This window comes from Heterodontus francisci, chromosome 1 (genome assembly GCF_036365525.1).
Source record: "Heterodontus francisci isolate sHetFra1 chromosome 1, sHetFra1.hap1, whole genome shotgun sequence".
Classification (NCBI taxonomy): Eukaryota; Metazoa; Chordata; class Chondrichthyes; order Heterodontiformes; family Heterodontidae; genus Heterodontus; species Heterodontus francisci.
In genome coordinates this window covers 259,622,644-259,637,033 of record NC_090371.1, presented here as the reverse complement: position 1 = coordinate 259,637,033, position 14,390 = coordinate 259,622,644, and the positions used below count along the sequence as shown (strand labels likewise).

At 46.5% G+C, this 14,390-nt stretch overlaps 1 protein-coding gene across 1 annotated transcript in view; it reads left to right on the top strand.

Moving 5' to 3' along the window:
* Positions 1–14,390, top strand: part of LOC137375984 (cystine/glutamate transporter-like) — a 225,706-nt gene that overhangs the window by 55,835 nt on the left and 155,481 nt on the right. The window contains exon 3 of the mRNA XM_068043829.1: positions 6,159–6,274. Coding sequence (XP_067899930.1) covers positions 6,159–6,274 — 116 coding nt within the window. The remainder of the gene's footprint in view (positions 1–6,158; positions 6,275–14,390) is intronic.

Below are 14,390 nucleotides of genomic sequence, written 5' to 3'. Positions count from 1 at the left end.
AAGATGCTCAACATCGTCCAGGACAAAGCAGCCCGCTTGATTGGCATCCCGTCCACAAACATTCACTTGCTCCACCACCGACATACAGTGGCAGCAGTGTGTACCATCTACAAGATGCACTGCAGCCACGCACCAAGGCTCCATAGACAGCACCTTCCAAACCCACGACCTCTACCACCTAGATGGACAAGGGCAGCAGATGCATGGGAACACTACAACCTGCAAGTTCCCCTCCAAGCCATACACCATCCTGACTTGGAACTATATCGCCATTCTTTCATTGTCGCTGGGTCAAAATCCTGGAACTCCCTTCTTAACAGCACTGTGGGTGTCCCTACCCCACATGGACTGCAGCGGTGCAAGAAGGCAGCTCACAACCACCTTTTCAAGGGCAATTAGGGATGGGCAATAAATGCTGGCCTAGCCATGAATGAATAAAAAAAAAGTGCCTGGTTTGAGGCACAAACCCAGTGTAATTGGAAGTTTTGGGCACAGATCTTTATCATATTGATTCTAGAATTAATTTGTATTGGCTGGCATTGTGGAACAAACCTGGTGCTGCAAACTCTTGCTTCACCCTTTTTTTCCTGACAGATTCTTCTGATGACAAGTAGCATCCTTATCATGTGGCTAAGTAGTTTGCTTAATGGTCTTAAAGGCATTATAGACGTCAGTCTGGTATTTAGGGATCACGGTCACTTCTTTAGATGCCAGCATCAGTCTGGTAGTTGTCAAGCCTCACAGCTGCTTGGCGTACATGGGTGGTTGATGGTCGGCACAGACTCAGTGGGCCGAAGGGCCTGTTTCAGTGCTGTATCTCTCTATGACTCTATGACAGTGTATCAGTGATACGCATTGCATTGGCACAATGCCTGCAAATTCTAGTTTGATGACCAGAGATCCCCTGAGGACTTGAAAAAGTTGCACTCCATTTTGCCATGCTTATTCAATAGTTACACCCCTGCTAATAAAACATTAACCAAGTTACCTGGTGCTGGCTGGCAATAATGCTGTGGCACTGACACTAGCACCCAGAACTGGGAGGATGCCAACCTCTGCTTGCTATATTGCCATCTGGCTGCAATCTGACCAATCATTCAATTGTCTTTTTTTATTTCATCAGAGGGAACAGAAATGGCAAGTGTCCAGCAGAACTGATTTTTCAGCAATTTCTTTTCCTTTTCTAGGCTTTCATTTCTGGAGGTGAAATCTCTTTTCAAAATTCTATTATACAAAAGGTTTACCTTCATTAAACTTGTGATAATCTTGCTTTAAAATCACTTTGTACCATACCACACTACACCATTGTACAATTAAATCAGCTACAGATCAAAAGATATACCAACAGGAATCAGGCAGAGCAATGATCAAGCAGACATTTTTTATGTCTGAAAGTACATTCAACTTAAAGTAACGTATTTCATATACGAGGACTAAGGCTCAGAAATTAAATTGTACCCGTAAACATGCACCTGGTGGGGAAGGGCACATTGCAAACACCTGTTCTCTGGGTTGTAGGGACCATGTGAAGCTGGTGCTTGCAGTTCAATTTTTTGAGTCAGGCATGGAGCCAGCATTACTCATTGACTGCCTGCCTGTTTGGGTGGGTGGAAAAGACAGATGATGCATAAAGGCAGACAGCATCTCTTTAAGGGGAGGTGCACTTTGGCTGCAGACTTCAGGGAAACTTCATAAGTGGAATTATAGCTGCAAGCGGTCCTGAGGGCACCCAGGTTCTCTGATGCAGCATTGAAAAGGAAAGACATTCATGTGAGGATGTCACATCACTTTACAGCCAATGAAGTGCTTTGAAAGTATAGTCACTGTTGTAACAAAGGAAATGAGGCAGCCAATTTACTCACATCAAGCTCCCACAAACAGCCATGTGATAATGACCAGATAATCTGTTTGTGTGATGACTGCGCAAAGATGGGTTGCAGGTCTGAAAATTGGACAGAATATAAAGAACAGCAAAGAATGACTAAAAGATTAATAAGGAGGGAAAAATTAGAGTACAAGAGAAAGCTAGCTAGAAGTATAAAAACAGACAGTAAGAGTTTCTATAGATATTTTAAAAAAGAGTTAACAAAATGAGCATTGGTCCTATAGAAAGTGAGTCTGGGTAATTAATAAGGGAAAATAAGGAGATGGCAGATGAATTGACCAAATATTTTGCATCAGTCTTCACTATAGAGGATACAAGTAACATCCCAGAAATAGCTGTAAATAAGGAAATGGAAGGGAGGGAGGAACTCAAGAAAATTACAATCACCAGGGAAGCGGTACTGAGCAAATTGTTGGAGCAGCGGGCTGACAAGTCCCGGGTCATAATGGACTTCATCCAAGGGTCCTAAAAGAAGTGGCTAGTGAGATAGTTGATGTGTTGGTTTAATTTTTCCAAAATTCCCTAGATTTGGGGAAGGTCCCATTAAATTGGAAAATAGCGAAAGTAACACCTTTATTCAAAAAGGGAGGGAAACAGAAAGCAGGAAACTACAGGCCAGTTAGCTTAACATCTATCATCGGGAAAATGTTAGAAGCTATTATTAAAGATTATAGCAGGGTACTTAGAAAAATTCACGGTAATCAGGCAGAATCAACATGGTTTTGTGAAAGGGAAATCATGTTTAACCAATTTATTGGAGTTCTTTGAAGAAGTAACATGTGCTGTGGATAAAGGGGAATCGGTGGATGTACTGTACTTAGATTTCCAGAAGGCATTTGCCACATCAAAGGTTATTGAGGAAAATAAAAGCTCATGGTGTCGGGGGTAACGTATTGGCATGGATAGAAGATTGGCTAGCTAACAGGAATCAGAGAGTAGGTATAAATGGGTCATTTTCTGGTTGGCAAGTTGTAACAAATGGTCTGCCACAGGGATTTGTGCTGGACCTCAACTTTTTACCGTTTATATAAATGACTTGCATGACGGGACCAAAGGTATGGTTGCTACATTTGCTGATGACATAAAGATAGGTAGGAAAGTAAGTTGTGAAGAGGACATAAGGAGGCTACAAAGGGATATAGATAGGTTAAGTGAGCGAGCAAAGATCTGGCAAATGGAATATAATGTGGGAAAATGTGAAATTGTCCATTTTGGCAGGAAGAATAAAAAAGCATATCATCTAAATAGTGAGAGATTGCAGCATTCTGAGATGTAGAGGGATCTGCATGTCCTCATGCTTGAATCACAAAAAGTTAGTATGCAGGTTCAGTAAGTAAGGAAAGCTAATAGAATGTTATTGTTTGTTGTGAGGGTAATTTTATATAAAAGTAGGGAGGTTATGCTTCATTTATCCAGGGCATTGGTGAGATCACACTTGGAGTACCGTTTACAGTATTGGTCTCCTTATTTAAGGAAGGATGTAAATGTATTGGAAGCAGTTCAGAGATGGTTTACTAGACTAATACCTGGAATGGGCATGTTGTCTTCTGAGGAAAGGTTGGACAGGGTAGGCTTGTATCTGTTAGAGTTTAGGAGAGTAAGAGGTGACTTGATTGAAACATATAAGATCCTGAGGGGTCTTAACAGGGTGGATGTGGAAAGGATGTTTTCCCCATGTGGGAGAATCTAGAACCAGAGTTCACTATTTAAAAATAAGGGATTGCCCATTTAAGACAGAGATAAGAAGAATTTATTTCTCTGAGGGTCATGAACTCTCTTCCTCAAAAGGCAGGAGAAGCAGAGTCTCTATATATTTTTAAGGCAGAGGTACATAGATTCTTGATAAGCAAGGAGGTGACTAGTTATCGGGGTAGGCAGGAATGTGGAGTCGAGGTTACAATCAGATCAGCCATGATCTTATTGAATGGCGGAGCAGGCTCGATGGGCCGAGTAGACTACTCCTGCTCCTAATTCATATGTTCGTATGTATGTTCGTAAGATAGTTCAATGACCTCACCAGAGTTGTCAAGTAAGAATATTGCACTCCTACTCTTGTCCTCACACCTGCAACCTCAGTACTCACAATATGCCCCTCTCCCCATCACTCACCTACAATCACTACACATCACCATTCTACTTCCTTACCCTCCTTCTCACACACTGGGTTGGATTCTATAGGCCCGCCGCCGAAATAGGTGCAGGTGAGAAAAATGGCGGCCCGCACACTCGGGACGCATGTCGCGGAGCCACTGCAATTCCAAACGCAACGGCTCATTAGCCGGCACCGAGGTCGGTGGCGGGCCTCATCTGGAGCTACCTTCATGCCCCCCACCCCCGGCCACCATTCCCAATATCGAGGGCTCTATAAAATTCATCCCACTCTCACTTCCTACCCTCACAGCTATTGCAACCCTCATTTTCCTATATCTCACATCACACAACAAATACGAATGATGTGACTATGACAGGCACAGCCTCTAAAACACCTCACAACAATGTCATTAACATATTACCTTTTTTGTAGTGGAAGGTTGCACCCAACTTGTGACAATAGGTTGCGACTGGAGGGGGCTGAGTCTGCTCGCACATCCTGTCCTCCATAGTGCAAACATATGCTGGGCATCACGAGCAGGGGAAAAGTTATAACTGTGGTGACTGACAATGTTGGAGGGGACTTGGTGTAGGGCTTCTTTACACCTTATCCTTTTTTCCCTTCTTACTTTGATCTCATCCTATACACACTGCATACAAATTGCAATTGATTTAATTAGTCACCAGTCTCTGCTCCCCCTTCACACTAAAATCTAACCTTTGTTTCTGTCTTTCACTAATACAAATGTCATGCAGGCCCCCACCTACCAAAAATGAGGCACACATTATTTCGTCATATGAACATTAAAAACTTAAAAATGTTGCTGGGAAGAAAAGAGAGACTATCACAAGGAATTGCCAGGCCGTCGCCGGAAAGACCTTTTTTGCAGACTGGCAGACAGTGTTGGAACAAAGGACCCAGTCCCTGCTTCCCCGATACACAGAAGACCTGGTCAGACCAGTTTATTCACATGACTAACTGGTGGTTGGAGCTGTTTGAATTTGAACATGCCACAGAGTGTTTGAAACTCAGAAAGCTGTTGGCTCCTGGACCTAAAAGACCTCTCTCCTGTCTGCTCTCATCTCCTTCTGATGGAACTGAAGACCCATTGAAGACACATGAACCCCAAGAGAGAAAAGTCTTCTACATTGAACAAGGTTTAAGAAGAATACTGGGCCCCAACAAAAAGCAAGACTGCCTACAAAAGGACTACAGTGAGCTCTAAGCACAGTAAACAAAAAACTCTTCTGATATTGCCTCAAACCTCTCTACTTTATTTTTCTTCTGTTCTTTTCTGCCCTATTTGCATGTGTGTATCGCGTTTGCACGCTAGCATGGGCGCATCCTATATCCGTAGGCGTTAACTGTATTCGAGTTCAAGTTTTAATAAATTTCACTTTTCTTCTTAAACCTAAGAAAACCTGGTGTGCTCATTTGTTTGCCTTATAATTGGAAAGCAGCGAACAAAGATTCACCAAGGGGGGAGCTCAAAACACTGTGTGTTTAAGAATCAAGCCCTGTTACAATAAGACCAGGTGAAGATAGTAAAAGACCCCTAGACACCTTTCTCACCTGGTCGTAACACAAGTGTAAGACCCTTATCTCAATATTTTAATAAGGATTTTTAATACAACTCATGCCTACTATAGCGGGTGGCTTACTTCCCACATGGAATGAGCGCACACATGCTGCCTGTCATATTGGATACTGAGGCGGCAGATTTGTGCCTGCAAATCAAGCAGGTGTGATTTGAATTTTTAGGCCCAATTTTTTAAATGCATGCTCCCAGTAGAAAGCCTCGCCATCTGGGAGCATTTATAGAAAATTATAGGTATTGTTTGATTTAACTTGCTGGGAGAAGATAAGGGAAAAAAAACTTTGGATAGCCTTTCCTCAGGAGAATTGATGAGTTCGATAGACTCCATGATGATATGGTCTGTGGAAAGAATGTGTCAAAGGAAGAAAATCGTCGTTTCTTATTTCCTGCCTTCCCATGTTCCTGTTTAACAATTTCCACCTTATGTGTACCTCAAAATTGCTAAGACAATTTATTTACAACCAGCCTTCTGTTTAGAGTATCTCTGGGAACAGCCATGGAATAAAGAGATATTTTGCTACTTTCATGGTTACATATCATCTGAGGCCACAGCAGCTAATCCTGTTGCATTTCTTTTTGTACAGCCCTGCAGCCACTGCTGTGATATCCTTGGCCTTTGGCCAATACATACTGGAGCCAATATTTATGCCATGTAGAATCCCAGAAATCGCCATCAAGCTCGTCACTACCATTGGAATCAGTAAGTTTTCTTACATTGCATTTGGTGAAGCCATAAAGCTTTTCTTATTGTTCAGTTACCTCATTTTAAAATATATCAAATGGGGAATTTTACTGTGATCTATTGTGGACTAAAATGGCAGGGGAAATGGTTAAACAATGGGGAGATTTTATGCTTTCCCTCACAGCAGGTTTGGAGGCAGGGAAAGCATGGTGGTGGGGTGGGGAGGGGGTCCCGGCACCATCCTGCCTGCACCAAAATTTACTCCTAGGGGGGAAGGCCTGTGAACGGCCTTCCTGCCCCGCCCCAGTTAAGGACCCCCTTCCCACCGCAGCCACAATTATCCACACGGTGGGTGGCCCTTTCGCTGCATGGGAAGCATGGCTCGGAAAACTGTGTGGGCTGCTTCCCGGCTATGGGGGGCGGGGAGAGTTCCACGTTTAAAGGCACAGTGCCTGAACGAGGGACCCGGCATTGGGAAGGGGGGGCCCACCGATAGCCAACCCCTGCCCTTGCTGCAGACACCCCTCCCCCTCCCCCATGACCCCCACCTTGCGAGACCCCTTCTGCCCTGACCTACCTGTGCCCTGGGTCCAGTGATACTACTCGATTTCTGGTAGGTGCTCCTCCAGCAGCAGCCCATGCCTCCATAGTGGCACTGGAGTTGTCAGTCTCTAATTGGCTGGCAACTCTCCAAGGGTGGGACTTCCAGTGACGGGGTCCTTCATCCTGTGGAAGGCCCAGCGCTGTCCACTTTAGTGCCTGATTGGCACTAGATTCGGCTGGCCTCCTGGAGAAGAGGCAACGTGGAGATCTCGGCATCGCTTTTTCCAGGCATCGAGACCCCTGATGCCAGAATAAAATTCCCCCAATGTTCAAGAACCAATAAATTTAAATTGTCCAATTTTCAGCTGATTTGTGGTACTAACTGGCAAGTATCTGAGTTTTCAAATTGAGGCGGAGGCAGGTTTGGTGGCGGGTGTGCCAGCAATTTCTTGCTCCCAGCCGGTGTGCCAGTCTGCTGGCATGTTCCCGCTTCCAGCCTATTTCCAGGGAAGTGGCTTGTGCAGGGGGTGGACTGGGATCGATGACAATGGGCTGAATTTTAGTTCCGCCAGTGGCAGGTTGCCAATGATGTCAATTAAAATCCCAATTGAGGGCACTCTTCACAGGTGGTCTGGATTTTCAAGATAGTGGGTGGGCCCCCTGATGTGGCAGGGGCCTATAGATGGATTGATGGCAGCCTCCTGGCAGCAGGCCGGAGTGCGGGGGTGGGGGGCGGGGTGCAGAGGCAGAGGCGCGTCCTGCAAAGCAGCCAAGCATGGATCCGCTGGCTTGCGAGGACCACTGCTGTGGCCACAGGCCATGCTGTGGAGAGGCTCCCCTTCTGCAATGATGGCCTGGAAGCTGTGGGCACTGTATATTTTGAACCATTTACAAGTCTTCAAAGGATGCCTCCATCTTGAGGCACCCTCGTGCTGCCCCATTTACAACGGCAGTGCCGGTGGGGCTGCTAGCCACTCAAAGCCTCAGGCCCTTTCATTGGCCCTCCCAGCTACAAAGTCTGCCTGCCATCCTTAATTTGATGGGGCTACCGGAGGTGACTTCCTAATTGGTTGCCTGCTCAAAAATCTCCTCCAGGGTCCCGCCACAGCACTTCTGGGTTCCCAACCTGGAATTCAGCCCAGCATCGGGATCAGGATACTGGAACCAAAATTCAGCCCATTATCATTAATCCTGGGCCATACTGTCTCGTCTGGTCACACCAGGGCTGGGTTTCTGAAGCTCCAAGCTGAAGCAGCTGGAATCTTCATTAACCAATGTAAAAGGAAGCGGAGAAAGGCACTGTGGTGTTTCCAAACAGGAATGCTTAATATTAATCTAATCTGCCCAGTGGGAACAGGCCAAGTTGAGATCAGCCACCCATTTTACACCCTTTCTGATTGAGGTCAATGGAGAGTGACTTGGGGCGGATTTTAGTGAGGCCGTTAGGAGCGGGAATGGAGGCATTGGGGGGGTGGGCAGGGAATAGCAACAGATGCGCCCACCTGAAAATCCGATGTTGTGACGTCAGATCGGAATTTAGTCAGTGGTGGGAAAGCTCCAAGACGGTGGTGTCACCCCTACGCAACAGGACTGCAATATACATTGTTGAACAGCTTATTGTAATACATTTGCATGGAACTGATCATGATTCAATGGGTGTGGGGGGGGGGGGTTTGGAATTAAGTCAACAGTGAGCGGGCCTCACGTCTCTTCGGATCCCCAGCCGTTGAGAGGTGGCAGCACCGAAGCAAGGCTTCAGTGCCAACACGGGAAGGCAGCCATGAGGAGCAGTAGATGGGGAAGAGGGGTGAGCAGAGGCGATTGTCGGCCTGCAGTGCTATGCACTCTGCTCAGTTGGGCTTTGTCTTGGGTCAGAGGGTCCCGTGTCCATAGTACTGGGTGAGAGGGTGTGGTGGCCATGGTACTTGGCTCTCTATAAAGGACGTATATTCCAAGGTGGGTAGCAAAGGCAAAGGTACCAAGGCAAGTTCTTCTGTGCATGGACAGCACTCTGGAGGCCTATTGATTAGCTGGAATGGGTTTCATACACCTGTCTTTGTGGAACCCCATGGCGTGATGCAGCGCCTCTGATGGAGGGAGTGCCAGGAGGCAGCTGCGCCTGCCCATGAAGCTCAATGACGAGAGTGACAGCAGCCGGCCCACCTGTGCTATCGAGTATACCAGACTTGAATCAGCTACCTCCAATTGTCCGAGCAGTAGTATCAGCGAAGATTGTGGCTCTCCAGGGAGGCCATCACTGACTTATGCACCATATTGCAGGATGAGTTGCGACCTATGGGATACAGTGATCATCTTATGCCAGTGTCCCTGAAGATCACTGTGGCACTCAACTTTATACGTCTAGCTCTTTCCAGGGATCTCCCAGGCAGCAACCCACTGCTACATCAAAGAGGTGACCAATGCCCTTTTCATGAGGGCCAGCGACTATGTGCGCTACCGGTCCGACCATGATAGTCAGGCCGAGAGGGCTATCGGCTTCGGGGCCATTGCTGGATTCCCTGGGTGCAAGGTGTGATAAGCTGTATGCATGTGACCATCAAGGCTCCCATGGAGCAGACAGCTGCCTTCATCAATAGGAAGGGCTTTCATTCAATCAACATGCAACTGGTCTGTGACCAACGAAAGCATTTCCCGCAGAGGTGTGCCCGCTTCCCGGAAAGCTGCCACAACGCCTAACACTTCGACAGTCCCAGGTGCCACAGCTTTTCAGAGCCCCCGCTCACTTTCAGGGATGAATTCTCGGGGACAAGGGCTACCCATTGAAGACATGGCTACTGATGCCTGTGAGGAACTCTTGCAATGCAGCAGAGGAGAGGTACAACGCTTTCCACAGCTGTACCATTGAGCAGGCCATTGGGCTGCTGAAGATGAAATTCTGCTGCCTAGATCGATCTGGTGGAGCCCTGCAGTGTGCACCAATGAGGGTCTTGATTATAGTGGTGGTCTGCTGTGCTCTGTACAATCTAGCACTGCAGAGGGGGGAGGCCATGCATGATCATGATGTGATTGATCATCACTCCTCCACCATCAAGGAGGATGTGGAGGAGGCTAATGAGCAGGCAGCTGGTTGTTGAACCTCTTGCACCGGAGGCCAGGCACATTGAGAGACAGGCCAAGGACGCAAAATACAATCTCATACTTACCCATTTCCAGCCACTCTGAGGGCCTCTCAAAGTGAACTCAATGAAGACTCACCTCACTGTATTAGGTCTGTCACCTCCTTTCTATATGGATTCTGTGCCTAGTGCCCAGTTTGACCACATGCTGTCGACATATCTGAGACGCTTACCAAATGCGGTCTGTGCCTACAATGGCAGCCCAAGAGGCAGCAAGGGTGAAGGCAGCATCTCACAATTCAGGCATGAAAGAATGAACATTTCACAACAATTAATATGAACTGTACTAATGACAAAGGTTTATTAAACATAATAAATGGAAAATGGAAAACACCTCTGAATCCGCAAGTGTGTCCAGGTGCTTTTCTTAATACATTTTCCTGTGCTTCTACGAGGTGTGACCCCTGTGCTAGCAGCTGAGCTGGAGGCAGGCTGCTGATCAGGCTGCTCCTTGGCCTGTGATGACTTCGACGGCCGTCCCCTGACTGCCTGAGGCTTGAAGGGCACAGGTGCAGGAGCCTCCTCAGTCGTCACAGCTGCTGGAGCTGGGCTCACTGCTGGAGGGGCTGGGGAGCTGCCGTCCGCACTCAAAGCGCCCTGTGGGGAGCCCCCAGCTGCGGAGGTCAGCCTCTCTTCCTTTGCTTCAAGGCTGAATTGAACCTCCCTACTGACCAGAGAAGGACGAGGAGATGGAGAAGACTCCAGGTGCCTTGTCCTTCTCTCGCCTTGTCATTGCTGCGTTGAGCTCATGGCCAAGGTGATGGTTTGCAGCTCTGCATGCATCTGTGGGATCTGGCTCTCCATGAGGGGTGCCAACCTCTCGATGAAGGAAGCCATGCGTTCACGCGCCTGGGACGTGGAAGCCCTCATGGCATGGTTGGAATCCTCCATCGTCCGCTCATGGCCACACATAGACTCTGGTAGTTCCGCCAGATGTTCCCTTACCTCTCTCTGCAGCTCTAGAATGCCCTCTGCTGTTGGCACCAGAGGTTTATCATGGCTTGGGCTCAGCTTGGGTCTGGCCACCCACAGTCCTCAGACTGCCTTAGCCTCCGTCAGCTGCTCAGTCGTGTGTTTGGTGCTCTCAGCAGCTTGTGGCTCTGATTCTAAGGCCAAGCATATACCCACTGACATGAACTTCTCTGCACTGGTGGAAAGTGCAGAAGAGTCATGTGATGGTGCATCCTCTGATTTCCCCTCCTTCTCTGAGGTTGACGGCTGTCCTGCTTCAGCTGGAGCCTCTTGTGTATGACGATCTGCATGAGAAAGCATAAACAACTGTGGGTTAGGCTGTGCAGATCTTGCACTGTCAACCATGCATGATGTGGATCTACAGAAGTGGGTGGAGGTCAAATGAAGACAGTCATATGCCCCCTGAAGCCTGCTCTGACATTCAATGAGATTATGCCTGAGCTATGACTTCAACTCTACTTTCCTGCTTGATTCCTCATATCCCTTGATTCCCTAAAGTCTAAAAATCTATTGACTGAGCATCCACAAACTTTTGAGGTATAGAATTCCAAAGATTCACACCCTCTGAGTGAATAAATTTCTCCTCATTTCAGTCCTAGGTGGGCAACCTTTTACCCGGCAGCTATGCCCCTTACTTCTAGACTCACCAACCAGGAGAAACAGCCTCTCAGCATCAACACTGTCAAGCCCTCTCAGAATCTCATATGTTTCAATGCGATATAAATGGGATCCTTTTCCCAAATGTGACTGCATCAGCGGACCCTTGGCACCATTAGGTCTTCAGGAACCAGCATTATCTGTTTAGTCACACTCACCGAAGTGGCAGCAACGATTCTGCAGGCTCTGGCAAACTTGCCTGGGAGTTACTGTGGGAACCTGCCTTCTCAGGGTTTGGGTCAGGCAAAGGGTCAGATGCTGAGCAGTGGCATCTGTCTGTGGCTACTGCACAATGAAGGACTGACATACGCAGAGGCAGTAACAATCAGCAGTGGCCTACAACTTGGCTGTACCTTCTCGCTAGCATGCAGTAGTGCTGGCTCATGGGATACTGCAGAGGGCAACATCACATATAGCACCACTTCAGAGTATGCCAATTGTTGAGTTACACTGTCACTTGTCTGCAAACTCAAACTAGTACATAGGGGACGCTTTCCCTTGGCTTGCCACTTCTTAATGACCTATATTTGCAGCCTTGGTAAACGCTGCTGAAGGTTTGAGATGCCTTTTAATGTTTGCCAGATACTTTTTAACATTTTGGTTCCCTCCTTGTGGTACACCTCTTTAATGGAACCCATCCCTTTAAATTTCATTTGCATACAATTTTCCTTCCCTACTAGGAGGGTCATCCCTCGACTGTGTGAGTTTGCTCCAGGATGTGTGCATAATTACTCAAATGATGTTACAGCAAGAAAATTAAGTGCAATTTACATTTGAGTTTCAACTGGGACTTAAAGCAGCACAAATGAAACTAGGACTGACTGAAAGTCAGTCGATGAAGATCGACCCTCCTCTGACATAGATTAGATTTTTAGATTAGAGATACAACACTGAAACAGGCCCTTTGGCCCACCGAGTCTGTGCCGAACATGAACCACCCATTCATACTAATCCTACACTAATTCCATATTCCTACCAAACATCCCCACCTGTCCCTATATTTCCCTACCACCTACCTATACTAGTGACAATTTATAATGGCCAATTTACCGATCAACCTGCAAGTCTTTTGGCTTGTGGGAAGAAACCGGAGCACCCGGAGAAAACCCACACAGACACAGGGAGAACTTGCAAACTCCACACAGGCAGTACCCGGAATCGAACCCGGGTCCCTGGAGCTGTGAGGCTGCGGTGCTAACCACTGCGCCACTGTGCCACAATATGGTAATAGCCTGTGTCCTCTGTATTAGACTGCTTCCACATCCAAATACTTCATATAAAGGAAACAGATTTTCACAGCAGTTCTAAAAACACAGGACAATTTGAATTAAAACTTAAAACGCTAACCAAAGCCTGCATGATGTTTTCTGGAGGTGGTGTTCATAGACTACCACCAGGGCTACATCCTCTGTCTATTGATGAATATGTTTTTCACTACTGTCAACACCAACAGACTCAAGTGAAAGTCAAAAATAGCTCCTGTGGGATTTTCCATCATCACCTACTTTATTAGCAGTGAGAAAAATGGTTTTACCTGTGAATCAGCAGTAGTGAAAAATCTGGTAGTACATTTATGCCAAAAGGAAAATCTGGAGGAAAAAGAAAAGACTTGCATTTATATTGTGCCTCTTATGACCTCAAGACATCTCAAAGCACAATTTAGCCAATGAAGTCCTTTTGAAGTGTAGTCACTGTTGTAATTTAAGAAATGCAGAAGCCAGTTGGTATACAACAAACAGCAATGAAATAAGGGACTAGATCATCTATTTTAGGTATTGATCGAGGGATAAATGTTGGCCAGGACATCAGGAATACTCCCCTGCTCTTTTGTATCCACCCATAGCAAGTAGTCAGGCAAGGTCAGTTTAATGTCTCATCTGAAAGATGGTACCTCCAACAATGCAGTACTCCCTCAGTGTTGCATAGAAATGTCATCCTCAATCATATGCTCAAGTCTCCAGGGTGTGGCTTGAACATACAACCTTTTGACTCAGGAACAAGAGTGCTACCAAGGAGCCATAGGTGAGTACTATATATGATAACACAGGTATTTGCAAATGAATTTAAGGCACTAATCCCATTTAAGCTCCAGATGACCTTCACTGTGTTGTTTTATGATGCCATATGATCCCAATGATTATGCCTCAGATTTGTGGCACTAACACTCATCCCTTAGTCTTTAAGCAATGCAGTCAACATGGTTCTCTGCAACTAAGCAATGAACATGCTGTAGCAAACATAACATACCATAAAATATTAATTGAGGGATTAGAAAACAATATCTGATAACCTTCGAGCAGACATAGGGCTACAAATTGATCAAGAAGCGAGTCATGTTGCTAGGAGGAGGAAAGATGGTCAGTGGAGATGCCAGAACTGGATCTGTAGTAAGTTCCTCAGGGAAGGAGGAGATCGGGAAAGGGGCATGTGGTGGCTTTCCATACAGGAAAATAAAATTTTTTCAAACTATCTTTTTGTTGGCAGCCTCCAGCAGTCCTAAACCAGCAGTCTCTTTTAGGACCCAAGAAAACTGAGTACAGCACGCAAGGTGCATGCTGCAGTCATTCACTGTTCAATTTCATAAAGGGCCCTGAAATGGGAGTTAGGCCTACCATTTTCAGAGGCTGTGGGCCTTATGGTCATTTTGAAAGGGTGTCCTGGATGCCTCCAGGGTACCCTAACCAATTTGGCATTCGCCTGTCTCCTGGGAGGACTGAACCCACATGCAGCGCACCATATAGAATCTTTTAGCGGCCATTAATTGCCTGGAAAACAAATGCTGTACGTGATCCAATTTCCAGGCCATAGTGTTACTTTCTAATCAG